The following is a 21,972-nucleotide window of genomic DNA, read 5'->3' as shown; positions in this document are numbered from 1 at the left end:
CCTGTTTCTCCTCTCCTCTGTCCATTATAAAAAGCCTGATTATTTGGAAGACTGCAATTCAATACGGTACTGCAAAAATTAGTATAGCGTCTGTTCATCATGGAGAATGTGCTAGTCTTGAGGCAGTGCATAGCTCTAGAAAATGAGGACAGCATAGGCAGCCTGTAGGTCAGTGAAAAGATGCTGTACATTCTCTAAACTTTGGTACAACATTTTCTTATGTAAAGAAACAAATGTGCCTACTAGCCTATTACAGTCATTGGATACACCGTGAGATGTGCAGTGAAACAGTTGCATGTACTGGCATAGGCTAGGGATTGACTGGCTAAGTAGTAGCTCTGCAGAAAAGGACCTGGGGTTACAGTGTACAATAAGCTGAATATGAGTCAATAGTTGCGAAAAAGGCTTAACAGCATACTGGGCTGCATTAGTATGTGTTGCCAGCAGATCGAGGGAAATGATTATTCTCCTGTATTTGGCACTGATGAGGCCACTTCTGGAGTACTGTGTCCAGTTGTGGGGTCCCCCACAGTGCAGAAAGAATGAAGACAAATTAGAGAGAGTCCAGAGGAGGACAAGAAAAATGCTTAGAGGGCTGGGGCACATGACTTGTGAGGGAGGGTGGGGCTTATTTAGTCTGAGGAAGAGAAGACTGAGGGAGGACTTAATAACAGCCTTAAACTACCTGAAGGTGGCTCCAAAGATAATGGAGCTAGACTGTTCTCGGCGATGGCACATAACAAAAGGAGCAATGGTCTCAAGTTGCAGCAAGAGAAGTTTAGGTTAGATATTAGGAAAAACTTTCTCACTAGGAGAGAAGTAAAGCACTGAAACAAGTTACCCAGAGGTGGTGGAATCTCCATCCTTGGAGGTTTTTAAGATCTGGCTAGACAAAGCTTTGCTTGGGGTGATATGGTTGGGGATGGTTCTGCTTTGAGCAGGGGACTAGATGAGCTCCTGAGGTCTCTTCCAACCCTAATTTTCTATGATTCTGTGATTTCAGAGCACTGTTAAAATATTGGCAGGAGTGGTGGAAATATGAATGCATGAAGACTTTGACACTCTAGCCATACAAAACCTTTAAGTCAACTAGACTATTTTATTTTTAAATTGGCTAGTTAGGCAGCACCATTATTGTAACAGGAAATACTTTGTCTTATCAAGGTTTTCATAGAAAACTTTGTGGACCTTCACCCACTAGCCATAACAACCCAGTTATTCAGTTCCCAATGCACCACAGATTGAAGCTGTAGACATTAGGAGATAATGGGATATAATGTAGGGATGGATCACCCAGGGCATTCCCACTTCTAAGCAGCTAGGGATCAAACACACCAGAGGCCACACCAGCAGGAGCTGCATGACTACAGATTGTTACAGGGCAAGTCACAGGCCCCTTGGGCCACGTGATGTGTGAATGTCCCTGCTCCCACCACTGTACCAGAACCCAACCCAACCCCCGTCCCCACCACATACACACACTGCACTGTGTGTCTTCAAGGCATCCACTGTCCTGTCGCTACTACTTCATAGACCCATGCCAATGGCCCTTGCCCTACTACTGCATTGTATGCTTGCACAGGCTCTCCTTCCCTTTACTGCTACACCATGTGCCTGTGTCCCCTGCTGCACCATGTACCTGTATGGCTCACCCTAACTGACCTCAGCTATGCTTTGTTGCACTGCCCTGGAGCAGGGGCAGGCAGCAGAAGCCAAAAGAGGGAGATGGAACCCAGAGACTCCGGCTGCTGTTGCAGCTGGAGCAATGGTGGGGAGCACTAGCTAGGCAGGAGCTCAGGGGAGTGTAGTGTAGCTCCCTGTGGGCTGCATACAGCCCACGTACCACCAGTCGGACAGCTCTGATTCAACCCAGAGGTTTGAAATAGGTTTTGTTTTTTGAAACAGGGAACAAGCTTTGCCTTGTATTCAGATCCAATTGCAGCGGGAGATTTCAGACTTTGGGAATCAAGTTGACATGCCATCAGGAAATGGAAGCAAATCATCAGGAGGCCTGCAAAAGACTTTCTCAAAACTGACTTCACGGTTTACAAAGAAAACTTCCTGCGCCAGTTCAAGTAACAGTGGAAGTTATTCTATTCCCAGTACGCCTTCCAAAAATATCTTTACAGGTAGCAACTCAGAGGAGAAAGTGAAAATGCCCAGTCACATGGACACACGGTTACAGAGCATTTTGAACATTGGTAATTTCCCCAGGACAATAGATACATTACAGCCACCTCAGAGCACAAGTAGTCAGATAGTTAATGGATTTCTTGTTGAAAGACATGATAATTTTTTCAAAGCAGATGATGGCAAGGATGACAAAGGTATGAATTTACCCACTGACCAGGAAATGCAGGATGTTATAGACTTCCTGTCTCGTTTTAATATGGGCAAATCGCAGCAGACTTCTCCATTGGTGAAAAGAAGGAACTCTGTTGCTTCTTCTCCAGCAACAGAACAAAAATCAGGAGCAGTTCAGCAGCAACTGCAGTCTGTGTCTCATGCGTCTCTGCATCCTTCGCAGCAAGGGTTGTCACAGCAACAGCAGCCTCAAAAGCAGCAGCAACAACAGATGCAGTACTACCAACATCTGCTCCAACCTATTGGACCACAGCAACAGCGTGTACCTGGCAAGTGGCTAAATAATTCTTCACAACAGCCAGCACAAGCTGTCGGGGCTGGATTGTCTCATATTAGCCAATGGAACAATCACGGCTTTTCGGATTTGAGCTCTGATTTGTACAGCTTGGGTCTTGTGAGCACCTATATGGACAATATGATGTCAGAGATGTTAGGACAGAAACCTCAAGGACCTAGAAATAACACATGGCCAAACCGTGACCAAAGTGATGGAGTCTTTGGGATGCTGGGAGAAATTCTGCCTTTTGACCCTGCAGGTGTGTGCCATTTTCCTTTAATTGCATGTTATTTATATGAGCTTTTTAAAAACAAGTTAAGAACGTGGTTAAATGTTTCCATTTGATAACAGAGTGCTACTGCTTCCCAGTGTCTTTTCTCAGTAGATATTGAGGATTTACACATGTAGACAGGCCTGCTTTTCTGGGGCAGGTGAACTGAGGCATAGAGTTCAAGAGACATCCAGCAAGTCACGGGTATGGGAGTAGAGCCCTTATTTCTAGCCTCAGTTTAATTGGTCCTTACACCTATACAGTGTGATAACCTCATTGCTTAGAAATGTAGATGCCATCCCTCCTAATTTCACACTACCCTGTAGCACTTCCTAACTTCCTGACATCTCTGTGTGTTTTGCTTCTCTTTCCCCTGTACATCATATTCTGCTGGCTGGCTGCTTCCCTGCCCCTGGCCATGCTTTTCTGCTGACTAGCTCTACTTTTCCTTTGGCTCTTGTAGAGATATGCTGCCTGGTTGTTTGTCCCATTTCTCTCCTGCTAGTAACTGGCACTCCCTAGAAGGTGTCCTCTATTACTAACATCTGCTCCCCTGTTCTGTCGTAGTGGCTTATTGCAAAGACAACTATACTGGCAACTATACTGCTTGCATGGGCCTCTCAGTTCCTCTTTACACTGGAAAGCCTGGAAACCTAGGGAAGTAAGCCAGTTCCATAATCCAGCTGCTCAGGAACCACCAGTGAATTGTAAAGTTAGAGGGATTACTGTTGAACAGGAAACAAGATCTTATTTGTAGCCACTCCTGTGAGCAACTATCTGAGAACTAAATTAACTCTACTGACTGAACTACATTGACAAAACCAAGCACTGAAACCTAGTTAAAGGTGACTTGCATGTAAGTAAGTATATTTACTTACATATATATACACTTACACTTAATAACTGCATAGTTTCTGTAAAATATATACATACATATACATGTACGTACATACATACAAGTATGCAAATCTAGAACTAGATCTCGCGCTCCCCTGTGATAGATACCATCTGTCTATCACAGGGGAGCGCCAGATCTAGATCTAGATGTGCATGCTTGTAGAAATTATGGAGTTATTAATTGCACGTCAGGACCATAAAGATTTTCTAACAACCAGCCCCTTCTTTTATACTATACTTTATATATAGCTACTTTGTCCTCTCAGCAAGCTTTATAACCTAGGGCAAGGCCTGCCCCACTGGGTTTGTTCTAAAGATGGTCAGTATTTATCGATATACCTAACTTAGCAAAGGATTGTAAAAACAAATAGAAATTCAGCCAAATTAGAATGTGTCCCCTGCTTATTTGAGTTTTACTAGGCAGGTTCCTACTACGAATTATCACCTGCTTTGACAAAGCATGGCATGATGCTTTCCACTAGTGTTGCTAGATTGATTTATATGTACATGTAGGAGAAAAATAGACTGGGAAGTAGAAATGCTGTTTCTTGGTGCATGCAGAAGTTCTTCATCAATACAAAAAATTCTAAATAATGATATCTTGTTGAATTATACATCATCAATTTTATTAAACATGCATCAATTTTATCTCTGTCAGGAACATGACTAACCTTTCTTCTTTTAAGTTTGCTAAACAAGAAGGGCTTCCAAAGGAGAGTGGTGCTCTGAAGAGATGGTATTTCCTACTATTAAGAAGTAACAGTATTAGTTGATTTACAGCTTTTGGCAAAGCAAAACAATAAAAATATATATAATAAAATACTGTATTTAATATAAGGTAAGTTTGGTTTTTTTTTTCCCCTCAGGCAGTATGGGGGGTTGGGGAAAGCCCCTCATCTTGCATTTGCCTACAAGGAAACCTTATTAAATACACCGCCTATCATTACATTGCTGCCAAAAGCAGCATATGCTCAGTAATGTAAACCAACTATTACGTTCATTAAAGTCAACACTGAGCATGACTATAAAACATACAGCCCATATTGGGCAAAAATACTAATGAGGACCTTTTTGGCCCTTAAAAATGGGTGGGTGTTCCCTCCATGGGGAACTGGCAACAGTCCTGAAGGTACTACAATACTAGGCCAGCGCTGATGGGGCAGAGCCAGTCCTGACACCTTCCCCTTGGTGCCAGCAGTGCTTGATCTTTACCAAAAGGCCAAAATGCTGATGGGGACCTAGCTCAAGGATGGGTCAGTACAGCCCATTTACATAGGTTACGTGATAGCACCCACTGAGCTCAATCCCCCTCAGAGCTGACCCTTTTCAAGTCCTTGTGAGCTACTACATTGAATACGTTTGAGCTATGGGGTCACCGTGCCTTGATATGCTGTTGACTCTTAGGGCCCAGCCCAGTAAACTATATGGTTCACCTTTTGGCTTTGGATCTAGAAGCCGTTTGGCTTCCGGGTGATCTGTTTGGGGCTCCATTTGCACTTATAATATGCATAGTATGTACTAAAGTCAGTACAAAAGTGCTGCTTAAAAGTGTGTTTAAGGAGTATGCATGCTAAAACTTGCAGCAGTTTCAAAAATGGTAAGATACCTCAATTCTGGATTAATTAAGTCTATGGGTACCCATAATAATTTGTGTATATTCAAATTACTCAAAACATGTTTATTTCAAAGTCATTGTTTTCATATTTGCCCCTCACTTCCATGTGTTCAGGGAGAGAAGAAGGGTCTGAGAGTAAGGGGGGTGGGAAAGGGGCTGCATTGGGCAGAAGTCGGGGGAGCAGAGGGCAAGGAAGCACCTGACTCTCTTCCCCACTTGATTTATCTTCCCTGCTGTAGCAGTGGGAAGGGGCCAAATTCAAGGCAAACTTCCAATAATTAGTTTCAATATCTGGAAAATTAGAACAAATTTATAAATGTTCCATATATAGAATCTAATTACTGGTGGATCATCCTATATTCAAGGTTGTCTTATATCAGTGTAAATAACGTAACATTTACGCAATTGATAATTTTGCTAAATATGTATAGCTTTGTATCGTTTTGGCAGAAGCTGTAAATGAACTGCTAGTACTGCTACTTATAAAAAAAAGAAAATAAACAGAATCCTTCAAGACCAGCATTTCTCTGCATTAAAATGACAAGAGACATGACTGGTACTGCCCAGAAGTTATTTAATTTAAAAACTAAAAGAAACACCAATCAAATCTGGAGTCTCAACTAAAGGGATACAGTCTGCTTAAAATTGGTTAAAAATACACTTGAAAAGACTTCTTGCAGCTGAGACAGTTAAAATCTTCCCATGAACTTTAAAAGGATGTTCTGTCCTTTGTGACATGTGAAGCCCAAGCATTACTGTACTGTGTGCATGGAAGAAGTAAAACTGACCTTTTCTCTGTGCGCTAAATTAAATTCAGAAAATAATTGAAGAAGAAGAAGAAAAACTTTTAAAAACTCATTGTTTTAATAAATTGGTATGTAAGTAACATCTACATGGCATAGAACCCAAGACTGGAAGAACTGGGATTATTTAGGCTGGAGAAGAGAACGCAGAGCAATTTGATAAGTCATCAAATACAAAAAAAAAAAAAAAGGCTGTTATAAAGAGGATGGTAATTAACTGTTCTCTTTGTCTCCAAGGACAGGACAAGAAGTAGTAGGCTTAAACTACAACAAGGGAAATTGATGTTGGATGTTAGGAAAAACTTATTTTTTATGTATGAGGATAGCTAAGCACTGGAACAGATTACCTAGGGAGGTTAAATAAATATTTGGCTGTAATGGTTCCTGCCTTGAGTAGGGTTTGGACTAGATGACCTCCTGAGGTCTTTCCAGCCCAGCTTATCCTGTGATTTTAGTTAGAGAAGGCTTATTATGACTGACTTTAAAATGGAAAATCAAGTTTCTTCTTAACATGCAAGTTCTGAGGAGAGGAACCCTTCAGGCTTTGACTAGTGCAGTAGATAAAGGAGAGAGTGGTTTTGAAATTGTTTTAAAGCATACTTTAGAACGGTCAACAAATTGTGTTACTGTTGTGCATTCCTAGACGGTTAGTTTTGAAAGTGAACTTGATGATTTTTCACATATTCTTGAAACAGCCTGAAAAGAGAGCGTCTTTCAAATAAAATAATTAAGAGACTTCTGAAAGTTGACTGGTAGTTTTAGCCATTCCAGTCAATGAGAATGATACAGGTTTAAATACAGTCTGCCGCATAGAGGAAGAGCATGATGCTATTGAAAGGGATGTTGATGCCTTCAGGCCTTCTGATTTTGTTTTTGTAGATGTAAAGGAATAATGCAAAGAGCTCCTTATTCAGTAAAGAACTGTTCTTATCCAGTAAAATGGTCTTTTTAGTCGCAAAACATGCTGTTTAATTGCACTAGCAAGTCACTTGAAATGAAGTTGTTATATTCCACCAGTAAGTGATATTTGCAGAGGGAAAACACTATTGTGGGCACTCCAAAGTAAAACGGAGGGCTGCTCTTTGCCATCTCCTCTGCCCCCTACTGCACAGACCCAGGTATTTCTGAGGAGAATAACAACATTGTCACTTAGTAGTCCTGGGAGTTCACCAGCAAGTGTCTTCCTCCCATATAATTGAGGGATTTTTCTTTAAATAATTCACATCAGCTTGGTATGATTTAACTGGGTAGGGTGTTTATATCCAACAAGACAGAATAAATAGAATAGAATTCTCTTCCTTCAACATGTAAAATAGGAAGAGTTTTCTTCATCCAGCTCAGTACTGAAAAACGCAAACACCAAAAGAAAATTGTCATACTCTCTGCGCACCTGGACCAATACTCTGCAGACATTCTTCATCTGCACCCTCTTTACTCCTGGGAGCAGATGGAGATCCAGTAACCCCACTTCTCAGTCTATAAGGCAACAGTTCTTTAAACTAGGAACGTCCTGTGAAGCTAGCCAGACGAGAGCTTTCCTACAGACTGACATGAAATGATAGAGAAAACAGCAGTCTTGGAAGTCTGTCTGATTTATACTGGCTCCTAATAGCTCTTCTTTCAAACACAGGTTATTTGTTGTGGAGCCACTCAGAACTTAAATTAAATTGGGTCCTGTGTGCTGGAGAACATTATACACTGCATGTGTTAATCATGGTAAAGCATTTTGAAAAGGTAAAGCACTGTCCAAATTCTAAGTTATTGTTTTCAGTAGGTGTAAATCTTTATCTGGAGAACAACACAGATAAGGCTGTGAGGCCTTGGGAGAGGTGCTTCACAGATCTTTCAAGGATGTGTTCAGTTTTTTATATTATTACAGCTAAACAGCTACAAAGACTTCTAATTGTCCAGCCTGGAAATCTGTTTTTCCACTTCTTGAGGGAGGACACCCGAAGCTTGCTATGGCTTTAGGAACTGTAGCTGGAATCCTGCATAGCAGTCCAGCCCAGCGGTTTGCTTGAATCCCACATATTTAGTTTGGGTTTGTGTTTATCCTCTGTAATTTTGCAGCTAATGAGGGACTGATGAAGGGGAGCTGCCAGTTCATAACCAGGTGAGGTTGGTAGCAAAAAAAAAAAAAAAAAGGTAAAATGATTCCAGTTCAACCCTTTAACACAAAACGAAGTACAACAAATAGAGAATTGCAGACAAGAAAAAATCTATTATGAAAGCCTATTGACTCTTTTTTTTTTTTTCTTATACAGTGTATCTAGATACTGTGTACCTGTTCATCAAGAAGTCACTTTTCATTTATCTAGTTACTTGGTACTGTTTGTTGCTTCAGCAAGCATGATCTACTGCTGGCTGGCATTCATTACTGGTGTTTGTTTTTCTATTTTGCTGGGGTAGACAGCCAAGCTTAAAGGATTAAATAAAGGATAATTACAGTAGAAATAGCTGAATGTCAGCAACTGACTGTCAGACTACTTTCTTTTTTTTTATTATTCAGTTGGCTCTGACCCAGAGTTCGCCCGTTATGTAGCTGGGGTCAGCCAAGCTATGCAACAGAAAAGGCAAGCACAGCATGTTCGTCGCCCAAGCAACACACGTAGCAACTGGCCTCTTCCTGATGATCCTCACAGAACCTGGCCTTTTCCTGAATATTTCACAGAAGGGTAAGAGAAATCATACTGGTGGCATCCTATTGATGTTGGGCGCATTTTACCAGAGCCCTGACAACTTCCATAACATCTCCGCATAACACGCAAGTTTAACCTGGCATAGGAGTTCTTTAGAATTACTAGGCATAAATTATTAGCCATCTGTTTTACATTCCAGTAACTGTCCACATAATACATTCTCATTTCTGTGTGTCTCTTGCTCGGTGCTTTGACTAGATCCTTTATTGCCTTAGCAACTTCCATAGGATGCGTCTAGCCTCATCTATCCTCATGGCCCTCCATGCCAAGGTGAGTCTCTGTAAAGGGCAGTTCATCCAGCCTCAGAAATGATCTAAAGTTCTTATTTTTCAACACCTTTGCCAACCCAGGAAAAGTGGTGACAATTTTTTATCCCTTATCTATTCTTTGTTTATGAGTAGTCCACAAGCTTTGTGTGAGCAGTGAGCTGCCACGGGCCCCCCACTTCCATTGATGCCATAGGCAATCCCATTTTGGCCCACTACAAATACCGGGCTGCTTGTGTGCTCTTCAGTTACCAGAGCTGAATCAGCCCAGTCTTTGTGGCATGGGCAGGAGGTAGTACTGCTTGGAAGATGGCCTTCCTCAAACTTGCTTGATCTCGTGTTCAAGTCATGTCCTTCTGATGGCCTAACTGGATGTCTTTAGTTGGCCATCCAAGGTGCTGTTTTGCTATGGGTAAAAGCTCAAATACCTGACAGCTGCTTTATCTATTGGTTATTCAAACTAAGGATGATGATAAATTTTAGTCCTTTCTCCCGGTTAAGTGCCTTCGCTCTGGGTCTGATCCAGTCAAAAGCCTTTGAGCAGTACCATATAGCTTTCAGTACTGGGAGTCAGTATGTTGCACCTACTTGCAGACCCTGATCCATCTGTAGAGGGAGATGAAAAAATCAGAAATAGGCAGGAAAACTGTCGTCATCATGTCACAAAATGAAAATAGTAGTTCCTCTTGATTCAGGAAGGATCTGCATGAGGGAGAAAAGACCCCTGAGATCCCTCAGCACATATCAGCAACAGAATGGGACCAAGAGTTTTAGCTCCAGCACTACCATCCAAATGTAAGACTTGCACAGAGCCAAGGATTTCTGTGGAAGCTTGAAGTGACTCGGTACCATCCAGCACTGAGATACATAGGTCACAGTACAGGAGGTAGAAAGAGCATCCTGCCAGGAAGCCATTCGGGGAATACAATTCACTAGTCTCAGCTGGCTGAAGGGTTGATGTTGTAACCCTCCTTTATGATGATGAAACTATTTGGTGAACAAATAGCTCTACAGCTGTACAGCTCTACAGCCATGCCTAGCCCAGTCAAAGTAGACTGCACCTTCCATGGCTCATTTTGCAGACCTTTTGGCACCAAAATGTTTTCCAGCACCAGAGGCTAAACTGATTGCTGTCAGCATTGCCTCCAGGACCAGTGATGCTTTAAGAAGTCAGTTTCTCCTAGCAGCAGATCCCATAGAGAGAATTCCCCAACATGTCAGAGAAAAGGGATTCTACAGCAGCTACTTCCTAGTATAAGAAAGAGGAGATTGTCAGCCAGTCTGGGACCTAAGAGAGCTCACTGTTTGCAAGCCCAATTCAAGAGGGCAAGGATTTTTGTGGGTGATATTTTCATCCCGATTTTATTACAGCCATGCAGTTTGTCCAGTAAAAGATATTGTCAGCAAAAGTGCTTGCCTCACACAATTCGTGAACCATCACAACTACATCACTAAACACTATCAATGCAAGGCAGTCATTCTGGTGGCAATAATATCCTCCCTGTATCAAGGAAACTTGTATCCCTTGGCCAACAGACTGCATGCCCTCATGTCACAATAAGATGTTCCCACAAAAAGTACTTGATTTGTGGTAGGTTGGAACCACTATCAATTCAGGGTCCTGCTGTGCAGTTTATAAACAGCTGTAAAAGTTTTTTCATCAGTTTCCTCTCAGAAGTGGGAGCCCATACACAAAAGCAAGTGATAACATACCTGAACAACTGACTTGAGAGTTAGTTAGGTGTCAGACAACCTACAAAGATCTGTGGATCTATTTATCCATCATAGTTGATGGGGCTCCTAATCAATCATAAGAAACTGACCCTGGCACCCATCCAGACTTATCCAGTCCCATAGGGGTTTGCCTGGATTACATCTGCAAGGACTTTGCTCCTACAGGACTGGTTTCAAACACTGAGGGAACTTATCCTATTGATTGAGAAATGTCCATCAATAAGTGAGGATTGTCTGTGCACATGGTCTCCTGCACCCTTGTGATGCCACATGCCAGACTTTACCACAGGATCCCCTGCAGACATGTGTGTGCAAGTTCTTTCCCCAGGAAGAGACCCACTGGATCAGTTGGTTACAAACCCAGACTGAACCTCATAGATAACAGGTTATAACAACCTTTCCATTAGCTTGGTTGGGGCTAATCTGGCCACAGTCTTGGCCTTTCTCCCATCAGTTGGGATGGTATGTGTTCTCCCTAAGTTTCCTTAAGGGCCTGTCTAGGGCTTTCCCTCAGACCAGTCTTGCAGTGGAACTTAAATCTGATTCTCATGTTCCTAATAAGATCACTATTTGTTTGAAATGATGACAATAAGATGTCAGTTGCTTCTCTCCATAAGAACTTCCATGGTTGCAATTCCATCAGTAATGAATGGGTGAAATCATAAAACTTATAGTAATACCTTTTAACCAGGTAAAGTAACTCTAAGAACCCATCCCATCCCATTAGCCCAAAATCAGAATTTAATTTGGGGCAGTAGATGGACAAACTGGTACTCTTCTCAAATCCTTCATCTTCCTGTGCCAAGGCTTTGCTATGTTTTCTATATGTGAAGAAGTCACTGTCTTTACATAAAAGCTGTTCACTGTTCAGAAAGTCTCTCTGGCTGTTAGTATCTATAGCTGAGGGATCTAAAACCACAGTGATCTCATCTAAGAGATTTTCCTAAATGGATATTGGGCTGTGTAAATTTATGCTCCAGGACCACCAAGGTAAACCCAGCACATTCCACCAGAGTCCTGGCAGCTTCCATTGTGTCCCTGCACAGTATTTCATAGAATCATAGAAAATTAGGGTTGGAAAGGACCTCAAGAGGTCGTCTGGTTCAACTCCCTGCTCAAAGAGGACAATCCCCAACCAGATCATCCCAGCCAAGGCTTTGTCTAGCCGGGTTTTAAAAACTTAACTGATATCCATAACTGATATCTTCTGGTTGCTAATTGCAGCTCCAGTTACACCTTTATCACAGAATCATAGAAAAATGTAGGGCTAGAAGGGACCTCAGCAGGTTTTCTAGTTGGGCCTCTTGCTCAAGACAGGATCATCCCTGACTAAATTGCCTCAGCCAAGCATCGGTCACACCTGCTCTTAAACTTCCAAGCATGGTGATTTTACAACCTATCTAGGTAGTCTCTTCCAATGCTTAACCACCTTCCTAGTGAGAGAGGTCTTCCCTGAAGCCTATATGTCCTCTAGCGCTGTTCAAGATCATTGCTTTTTAGCCTCATCTTCTACAGTTGAAGAGAACAGTCTGTCTCTGTTGTCTTTATAGTACCGTCCTTCAGGTATTTACAGACTGTCAAAGAGGGACCGTCTTCTCTTCTCCAGACTAGACAGTCATTCACCAGTCTGTATTTTATATGCAGTTATTCCATCCTAAGTGTAGGACTTTACACTTATCCATGTTGGATTTCAGCCAGTTGACTTCGGACCATTTCTCCAGTTTATCCAGCTCATTCTGAATTCTAGACATATCCTCCAGAGTGCCTGCAATTCCACCAAAGCTGGTGTTAAGTTAGTGAAGTATTAGGTTACTAATGCTTCACTGCAGAAGACTAACGCAGATGCTGTGCTTGGCAGAATGGTCCTCCAATCGGTATTAACCTAGAAGGACTCTGAAAAAAGGTGAAAACTTTTTTTTTTCAAAGTTCTGTCTGGGACAGTAGTCAAAACTGGTTTAAACCCCTTGAAACTAGGATCCGCAAACCAAACATATTCAAACAGGATCAAAATCTTTTTTTTTCTGTCATCATTGGGCACTGGCAGCAATTGTATTTTGGTGTAATACAATCTAATTCTTGCTGTCAAAGCCAACAAAGTAGTAAAATTAAAGTAGCACTGTAAGATTCTGTGAAGAGTTTTGTTAGAGATGTTGAAAACAAATTGGAAGAAAAAATTAAGTATTTTTTGCAAGGACCAAGAAGCAACAGGGGATGATTTATTTTATAAGCTCCACTTGTGTCTCATGAACCCTCTGCGAAATGATGCATCTAACGCCATGAAGGCTGTCCTTACTCATATGAGAAGTTTGGAAATGCTTCCAAAACAACCATTTTGCCAAAGGTCATGTTAACAGCTGTAAGGGATCCAAATGCAAGGAGAAACGGTGATATCCCTTGAATCTTTACATAAAAATTGTAGATGAACATGAACAACATATAGGACAACACGATCACAATCGTTATCAACGTACAGCTGTACAGAGGCCATGCACCTGTATCGAACTAAAACCAAGGGCAGTTGCTCAACTGACCTCAGACCCAGCAAGCCACAATTGCAAATGTAATGCATAATAAGTAGCCACTGATGTGTAACAAAGATCAGAAACCATATGCCAAGCTGATCAGGTCTAAACGTAATGACTGTGTGACCCCATCTCATTTGTTAGCTTACACCTTTCATCCACAATACATGAGGGTGAAGTAAAGTGCAGAATGAAAAGCTGCTGCTCAACAGTGGGTTTTGCAAAAAAATAATCTTAACTTTTTGCCCTTGATCATTTTAATCTTGACATAAGATATGACAGGTTTACAATAACAAATCATTCAGAATTTTTACTGTTATATCTTAAAGGCTGGATAGCCATCCATGGTGATAACTGACCTTTTAAAGTTAGCTCAAATGTATCCCCTCGCTGTTACTTTTTACATGGTTAGGGTTTTAGTCTCCACTTCCTGACGTTTAGCATGAAGCAAATCTTTTAACTGTTGGTGCTATGTATTCCAGAAATGAATACTAATTTCTTGTTTTCTTCTCACAGCGATGTAACAAACAGCTGGTCTGGTGCTCAAGGAGACTCTGCCAGTTCCAGCGATGAGACCTCCTCAGCTAACGGAGACAGTCTCTTTTCCATGTTCTCAGGGCCAGACCTTATTGCTGCTGTCAAGCAGAGAAGGTAAACTGCGATGTACAAATGCCATTTCCAGATCATTTTAACCCTAACTTTATAAAATTGGCTAGACAAAGAGGTTCTCATTGTGTGAAGTATTCAGTGAGGTTGATTAAGACAACCATGTGAGTTGAAACATGTTAGCCACATAGGATACTCCCCTTGGGTCCATTGAACAAATCTTTACACCAGTGACCCTCACATCTGCTTCTCTAATGAATCTGTTCAGTTCAGGATATTTGTGACACCTCCTTTGTCTGTCTTCTTTTAATGCACCTATTTTTCTCACCGCACCCACATGCAACACTCTTTTCTCTTCCCTAGTAATATGACCAAGTTTCCTTTTTTCTTCTAGGATGCCTTATTTTCAACTCATTGGAGAGAGTGTTGTCTAGCTAAGCTAATCTCCTGTTGCACTTCTCATTCTAAGTATAATACCATGCTTTTCCAAGTTCCCCAACCAGTAGCTTTTATAGAAAACACTGTTTCATAAATATTATTTTGTTTCATTGCTGGGCAAAAAGCACTCCAGTTAAATATAATCAAAGCTATTGAATGTACAGTGTAAGTAGTTTGATCCTGTAGTTGTAGTGATCTTTAAAGAATTGTTTCTAATAACAGTAGCTGAAAATGTTTTAAAGAACACAATCGCTTTTTAAAAAGATCAACTCCAGTCAATGTCTTAACTGTTTTGTAGAAAACACAGTAGTGGTGAGCAGGAACCCAGCACACTACCATCACCACCTCTTCTTTCTGCAGTAGATGACCGTAATCAGGTAAGCTGAAAACTGCTTTTTGTATATGCTAACTAGGGTTATTTAGCAAGAGAAGAAAAACTACACTTAACTTCATATATCCCTGAAGACTGCTGATCAGACTTTAGCTTGTTTTTGTTGTCCTGAACTGAATTAACACTATTTTGCATGAGTGGGGGGGATTTAAGTTTCAACAAAACTGCTAAGCTTGTATTAAAACCGTTTATAAAAAATGACTTTTGCCCTGTCGCTTACATAAACAAAAATAAAAACAATTTTGCGTATTAGCCTAACTAGAAACACATTAATCAGCTCGAGCTGTAGTGCTTTGCTGATAGGCTTGCCCAAAATGTGCCACAGTAGAGGGAGAACTGAGGCATATTTCTTGCATGTTGCCCAGCAGTGCTCTTCTTTTCTCCTCGCTTTCTGTATTTTAACTGGACAAAGCAGGGATAAAGATGGGGCAATTGGGATGCTAAAGTAACAAACCAGAATAGCACAGAGGAGATGAGCACTGCTTGTAGACTACCAAGCAGTTTTTTTTTAAAATGATAAATTTAAAACTAGTCCTGGATCAGACTGTGGGGTAAGCAGCTATATTTAAATGTTAGTTTTATTAAAGCTCTTCAACCTATGTCCAGAGGAGGGCCTGCATAGCCATGTAGTTTAGGTCACTAGTCATTTTTACTAATTTTATAAAACAAGGCATCGAGTAATCTTTATAAACTGGCCAGAAAGAGTAAAGTAAAAAGGCCAGAGTTTTTTCAAGCATTTGAAAAAGAATGTGCCAGTGAGCAAATGCTACATTCAGTTTAAAAAAAAATGTATTTTGTTTGCAGTTTTTCTGTAGCTGTTCCTGTTGTAACCTTTTGAAGTGGGGTAAGCAATAGTGAAGCATGGTATCCAAAGGCAATATTTTTGGTTTTCAAAAACAAAGCTGAATTTTTGTCTTTACAGGATAATAAAACCAAAACCTGGCCCCCTAAGGCTCCTTGGCAGCATACTTCACCTGTCACAAATACACTGCCCAGTCAGAGTACGTCACTGTATCAGATGAGCAACCCCGTTAGCCAATGGAACGACACGATGCAGATTCTACAGTCACCAGTTTGGTCAACAGCCAATGACTGTGCTCCATCAACAGGGATTTCCTCCAGTTTTGCCTATGCCCAGCAACAACAATCATCACAGCAGCAGGCTTCCCAGCACAAACAGATAAATAAGGGCTTTAAATCTTTTCCAGTAAAGCACGAACGCAGACCATCTTACCTGCATCAATACTAATAGCTTCTCACATTGGAAAGATGCAGCATAGGGCCAAACAGTCTTATAAATGATGTATATTATCTGTTTCGCAGTTCTGTGTACCGGCTGTGTTCTGGTTATTTTATTTTGAAACGTAGAGTGAAATTTTTTGGTGACGTACATAACCTTTTGACTTATTTTACAGTGCTGAATAAACAGGGCCAATATATTTGTTATATGTACATGGAAAAGTCCAATACTGTGATGTAGAAATGCTTTTAAAAACTTGTGTATATTACAGTTACTTTCAAAATCCTTTTTTAAAAATTACTGAAAGACTACCATAAAGCACTGTATTTTATAGCTATTTTCATATAGATTTATATAGGTAAACATCTCTTGCTAAAATGCATTTTTTTAGCAAATATATTGGTCAATTCTGCTCAGCACTGTTATTTCGATTTCTAATAGACAAGTTGTAAAGTCTTCATACTCTGAGTCAACAGCCTGTGATGACTTTTTTAACGAAGTGAGGCAGCAGCTTTTAATGTACCACACAAGTGGGTGTACGACAACAGTGTTGGAAAGACACTGGATTTGTGGTAATTTCATAATATAAATATAGATCAGCTAGAACCACTCAAATTCATCACGAAAACTGTCTTGGCTGCCTCAGCTGTAAGGTATTTGTGTGGGTCAGATTATGTTGATTTTCACATATATGATTTAAAAATACTTCATGTGGCCAAAGGCATTATCCACACAGTGCTCCTTAAATGTGCAGAAGTACAGCTAAAAGACTACTTGCATATATTTAAAGTCTTATTTCAATGCTATGGTTAGGGTAAATATTGTGAGCTGGCTCAGAAGAAACTAGAACTGAAATGTGGGTAGTAGTTAGTGAAAAGAACATTATTTTTTTTTTTTTTAGAGAATAAAGTAATTATTTCTGGTCAATGTGCCATTAAGTGAACCTGTGGAATTAGGAATAATCTTCCAACCAAAGTGGGATCTAGAAGAGTGACTGGTGCTTAAATTGAAAAACAATGGTAAATATGTGTATAGTTATCCCATTGTATATTAATTGAAGTTAGAGAAGATTCTTTATATAGTTAAAGCTTATTTAAAAATTTTCATATGTCATCTTTGAAAGAGTTTAAAAACCACAATATTTTCTGGTATAAAAGTTTTGACAGTATTAATCTTATTTTTGTATTTTTCTTAACTCATTATATCATTCTAATACGTTAACTACTAGTAAAGTGGGCTGTTATTTCTAACTACATAAGTTTTTTTTTCCAATGAAGCTAAAAGCACATTTATGTTCCCACTTTTTGTTTGCAAACTAAATATTCTATATCTAAAGATACCAAAAACCAAATTACACACACACACACACACTCACACTCTCTCTCTCTATATATAAATATAAATATATATAAATATATACAACACTAAAAATATTAAAACATTTGGGTGTTTAAAACCCAACCACCTTTCTTGTTTGTATGGTGATGGGCTGCATTTATATGCCCAGAATGTTACCTTTTGTGCTGTTTGGGGATGCCAATGTTGCCTGTATTTGATATATTGTCACCATGTTTTCTGAAAATTCATACTTACCATGTTTACAGAACTGTTTGCTGTACATAAGACTTTTTACAGTACTGTGCTTTGCACAATCAGTGTGGCTTTTGTCTGTAACTTGTTAATGTTCTGTACTACTATAATTTTGAAAACCCTCTGCTGAAAATATGAGTAGTTACTTAGACAAATTGTTTTAAGTTTCCTAAAACTTGACACTTAATATTTGATCTGAAGTTTGGTCATACTTATGTCCTGCAGTTATTCATACCAAGGCCAATAGACCAGATAATAGAAATATTTATAATTTTGAACCCTACAAGTGCCAAAACTCTTGCTGCAATTTTTGCAGTTTACTGGCAATTTCTGAACTTATCCAAGTGAATTACAAAGATTAAATCCTTCCTATCTACATTTTGATCATACAGGTGCTATGTCCTTCGCCTCCAATTGTACCTAACACTGGGAGTTTTAAAAATTGTTGCACTTGGCTTAAGTCTTGCCATTTTTTAAAATCATTTACACTGCCAAGTGCAAGGGTTTGGTGCTTAGTTAATTTACCTTTATTGCAGAGCTTCTTGTGAATAACTAATGCTTCTGAACTGGAACTGTACATTTTGTATTTTAAAGCTCCTGTAAGTAAAACAAAACAAAACCCCACAACAAAACAAAACTTTGCTTTATTAAAGAGATATATTTACTAATAGATCAGACCTGTTTAAAACCTGCACCCCATGGAAAATAAGGAGGACCTGAAGATGTAACTTCAATTTGTGAACAAAGATACTACTTCATTAATACAGAATTATTTAACTAATTGACGGTAGTAAGATACATTAAATAGGCAGTAAATTAAATAGTACACAGTGAAGAACCCAATACCTTCCCCTACAATTGATTTTTGGGCTGCTTTGCCACTAGGGTTAATGATTACTCATTAGCCAATTTGGAAGTTACCACTGCTGTACTGCACAGGATAGCATTTTGTACTTCAGCAGCAAGCATACAGATTAAATCGCTGTCATCAAGCAGAGTTCACATGAATAAGAAATGGCAAGTTACCTTTGATTTCCAACAAAAATAAAGTCCCATGCCAGCATATACTAAGTTTTGCTATTTGTTTAACAAACAGGAAGCGTTTAATATACAACTGAGAAACCGAATAGCTGTATTTCATAGGTTTCAGGTATGTGCATCTCTTTTGCCAACACATCTAAACAGAAAAGTTATAAAAACTGGATGAGATTGGATCTGACGACAAAATGGATTCAGAGGTGTTTGTTACCAGAACTTGTTTATTTACAAGATATCCAATATATGGCATTTGGAACAGATTAACACATAAGCAGACTGGATTTTTCTCCACTTGTTTGCCACAGTATTCCCTTATAGAAATATATATGGACAAGGTATCACTTACCAAAATTCTCTATAAATGCCCAATATCTACCTATGATTTCTGGAAAAGGTTAAATTACTTCAATCTGTTTCTTAAAAAATTATAAAACTTTTTGAATCTAGGATTTTAAGCTTTCAAGTTTGGTAGGGGAGATGCAATCCTTCAGTTCTATACTTTGAAATCCTAGTCAGGTTTATCTCTAGGGAGGTTTTTTTGTAGCTGCAGGATCACAGTGTATCATACAAATCCTAAATATGCTTGTGTTTTTTAGGAAGAACTTGCATTCAGGAAAACAGGGTCATATTGCAATGTATCCTGTAAGTTGACTGCATTGCTGCAAATGTGCGAGACAATGTGTCTGTACACATTGGCTCTAAATTTGCTGTTAGGAAGGTAAGAAACACATTTCGATGCAAGTATTTCCATTAAGTTTAATGAGTTTAATGAATGCCTATCCTATTCTATACCAGAACTGATAAATAACAATTACTTGCAAGTGGAATGACCACCTATTAAGGTCTGAATCCTGTTCCATGAAAACAGCAATGGAGGCAGTCTCCGAAATATAAAGATGCAATGCATGTAACTGCTTATAGGAGGGTGATAAAGGAAAATTTCACAACTTCCATAAATGTCTTCCAGTTACATTTCTGCAACCTTGTCTTTAGGTAAGTAAGTAAGTAAAGTAGCAATCTTACTATAGGACCTGCACTTGCAAACTCAACAGGAGAGAGCTTTCAAACATCCAGCCTAGGGGCTTCTTGTAGTCTGATAGACCCACCTTCAGATCTGGCCCACGGGGCCAGAAACTCTGTCGGGGGCAGCACCTCAGGAGTTGAAGCTGCTGCTGTCTGCCTTGCAGCAGTGATAACCCCACATCAACGCAGAAGCTGAAGCAGTTGCAAGGTTTAATACCTCAGCTGCTCTGTCTGCAGTCAGCATGCAAGAGTTAATGCTAGTGCCAGAGGTGGGCTGCCTGGCCTGTGAGAAGCCCAATTTAGATATGTAACACTAACCCAAACGAGTTTGACACCCCTGCAACAGGAGATGCAGAGACAGCTTAGTTAAGCGAGGAGAAATAGCAAGCTGAAACTTTCCTGCCTTTGACCACTGATAATCAGCTCTCTACAGACAGTCACACACCATGTGTTTGTGCTGTGACAAGTGGGATAGACTGTGGCAGTAAGAGACTTTTAGCTAAATATTACTCTCCAACATCTAGTAGCCAGAGCAACTCTTATCATTTTCTGGAGATTTTCAGAACTGCTGTGAGCACTGAAGGAACCCTCAAGGTGAGTTTACACAACTCATGAGACTGGTGGGCATCAATCCTAGTTCACATTTTGGTAACTGGTACTGGAAGAGGGAGTGAGCGACTTGCAGATTTGTACAGCAAGATTAAAGGCCATCTGTAGCAAATCCTTGATACTTCCCTGTATCTGTTTTCTCATGGCTGCTGCATCAGCTTTTAATAGTCAAGACACACCTCTAGCAACAAGTGTCATTATTCCCAACTTTTAAGGTGCTGCATGGAAGTGGGCTTATTTTCCAAGAAGATCACTATTAACAAAAGCCAGGGGAAGGGGGTACAGGGGCCATTTTTACTTGCTTTCCTACTTCTAGCCTCAAGGAAGCCAACACAATCTTGATGAATTGGAGAACCCAATTCTTGTGGGACCTTCTCCAGGTGCCCCTGGGATCCTAATAAAAGTTTGCTGTAGCCAGTTATTAACGAAAATGAGAGCGCTTCTGATCCTTCAGCAGGTTCCTCCTGGCCTGACTACGCCGCAACTCAGTCATACGTCCACATCTCCTACGAGCATTTGCACCGTGTCCAAAGCTGCACGCTCAGTCCGCGGTCCTCTGTCCGTTGGGTGGAGCTGTATCGGCAATAGTAGCTAGATAAATCAGGTTCCTGTGCAGGATGTGCTGGTACCTATGACGAAAAGAGTTCGTTTGGAGCAAAACCGGGCAACAGCCGTACTCCCTGCAGTAAGGAGAAGGGGGTCAGTCTCGGCAGCCTTCCGTTAACGAGGGTTATCTTAGCTTTCCAACTTGACCACATTTCTTATTTCCCCAAGTGTACTGAACCTTTGCTATTCGGGAAAGCAAGCCAAGGGAGGTTGGTGGCTATTTACGCGCTGACAACGCACGTTGTAAAATGGAGCCCTTCCTACCCCGGTCTTACTTCACTTGTGCCCGCAAGCATCCCGTTTTCCTCCCCCTCCCCCGAGAGCCCGAAAAAGCAGGTGACGCGGCACAGCACTTCTAGAGGGCGGGGAGGCTGCCTGCTGCGGCGAGCGAGTGCGCACCAGCCTCGCAGCACAAGTCATCTATCCAGAAACCGGGTCAAACACGAGCCCTGGGGAAAGCAGAAGGAACCTGAACGCGGGGAGTCGGTACAGCCTCGCTCGTTTATTTTAGGCCAGAAGCCTCCGAGGGCGGCGCTGTGCGCGGACTCCTGCCCCCGCCCGGGACTCACTGCACACACTCGGTGGCTCTCCCCTTGCTCTGGTACTCCACGATGGCGCGGATCAGCTGGTCGTTCTCCTCCAGCAGCTGGAAGAGAAGCGCGGGGTCACCGCGAGAAGCCGGACTCGCCCCGGCGCGGCCCCCGCCCCGCCCCGCCCCGCCCGGCCCGGCCCGGCCCGACCCCGCCTCACCCGCTGCAGCGTCTCCTGGTTCACTTCCGCCTTCCCGCGGAGCCGCTCGGGCACGAACGCCACCGACATGGCGCCGCTCCGCTCCCCTCCCCCCGCCCCGCTCACGGGAGTCCTACGTCCCGGGCGCGCTCCGATTGGCCCCGGTCGCGCCGCGTCATCGGCTCTTCTACCAACCCCAGGAGCCGCCTGCCGGCCCTGAGCAGTGACGCCAACTCCGCGCCACTGGCTCTCGG

General features: G+C 41.3%; 2 protein-coding genes across 2 annotated transcripts in view; one reads left to right on the top strand and one right to left on the bottom strand.

The window, feature by feature from the left end:
• Positions 1–18,778, top strand: part of GARRE1 (granule associated Rac and RHOG effector 1) — a 101,937-nt gene extending 83,159 nt beyond the window's left edge. Inside the window, exons 10-14 of the mRNA XM_059713869.1 lie at positions 1,906–2,900; positions 8,737–8,902; positions 13,965–14,099; positions 14,791–14,869; positions 15,806–18,778. Of these exons, the coding sequence (XP_059569852.1) occupies positions 1,906–2,900; positions 8,737–8,902; positions 13,965–14,099; positions 14,791–14,869; positions 15,806–16,132 (1,702 nt within the window). The 3' untranslated portion in view covers positions 16,133–18,778. The remainder of the gene's footprint in view (positions 1–1,905; positions 2,901–8,736; positions 8,903–13,964; positions 14,100–14,790; positions 14,870–15,805) is intronic.
• Positions 18,339–21,867, bottom strand: SS18L2 (SS18 like 2). Its single transcript, XM_006274312.4, has 3 exons — positions 21,740–21,867; positions 21,559–21,635; positions 18,339–21,012 (listed from the first exon to the last, which is right to left on the bottom strand). The coding sequence occupies exons 1-3, from the start codon at positions 21,806–21,808 to the stop codon at positions 20,925–20,927; spliced, it is 234 nt and encodes a 77-aa protein (XP_006274374.1). The 5' UTR covers positions 21,809–21,867; the 3' UTR covers positions 18,339–20,924.
• Between the last annotated feature and the right edge of the window lie 105 nt (positions 21,868–21,972).

The sequence above is a fragment of the Alligator mississippiensis genome, chromosome 10 (genome assembly GCF_030867095.1).
Source record: "Alligator mississippiensis isolate rAllMis1 chromosome 10, rAllMis1, whole genome shotgun sequence".
Taxonomy (NCBI): domain Eukaryota; kingdom Metazoa; phylum Chordata; order Crocodylia; family Alligatoridae; genus Alligator; species Alligator mississippiensis.
The sequence above is the reverse complement of the archived record's forward strand: the minus strand, read 5'-3'. Positions and strand labels throughout refer to the sequence as shown.

Bases quoted from the DNA above. Each gene is read 5' to 3' on its own strand.
- SS18L2 (XM_006274312.4), bottom strand. From the start codon at position 21,808: ATGTCGGTGGCGTTCGTGCCCGAGCGGCTCCGCGGGAAGGCGGAAGTG. The intron at 21,636-21,739 runs GTGAGGCGGGGT...CTTCTCTTCCAG, and splicing joins ACCAGGAGACGCTGCAGCGG to CTGCTGGAGGAGAACGACCA. The intron at 21,013-21,558 runs GTGAGTCCCGGG...TTTTCGTCATAG, and splicing joins AGAGCCACCGAGTGTGTGCA to GTACCAGCACATCCTGCACA.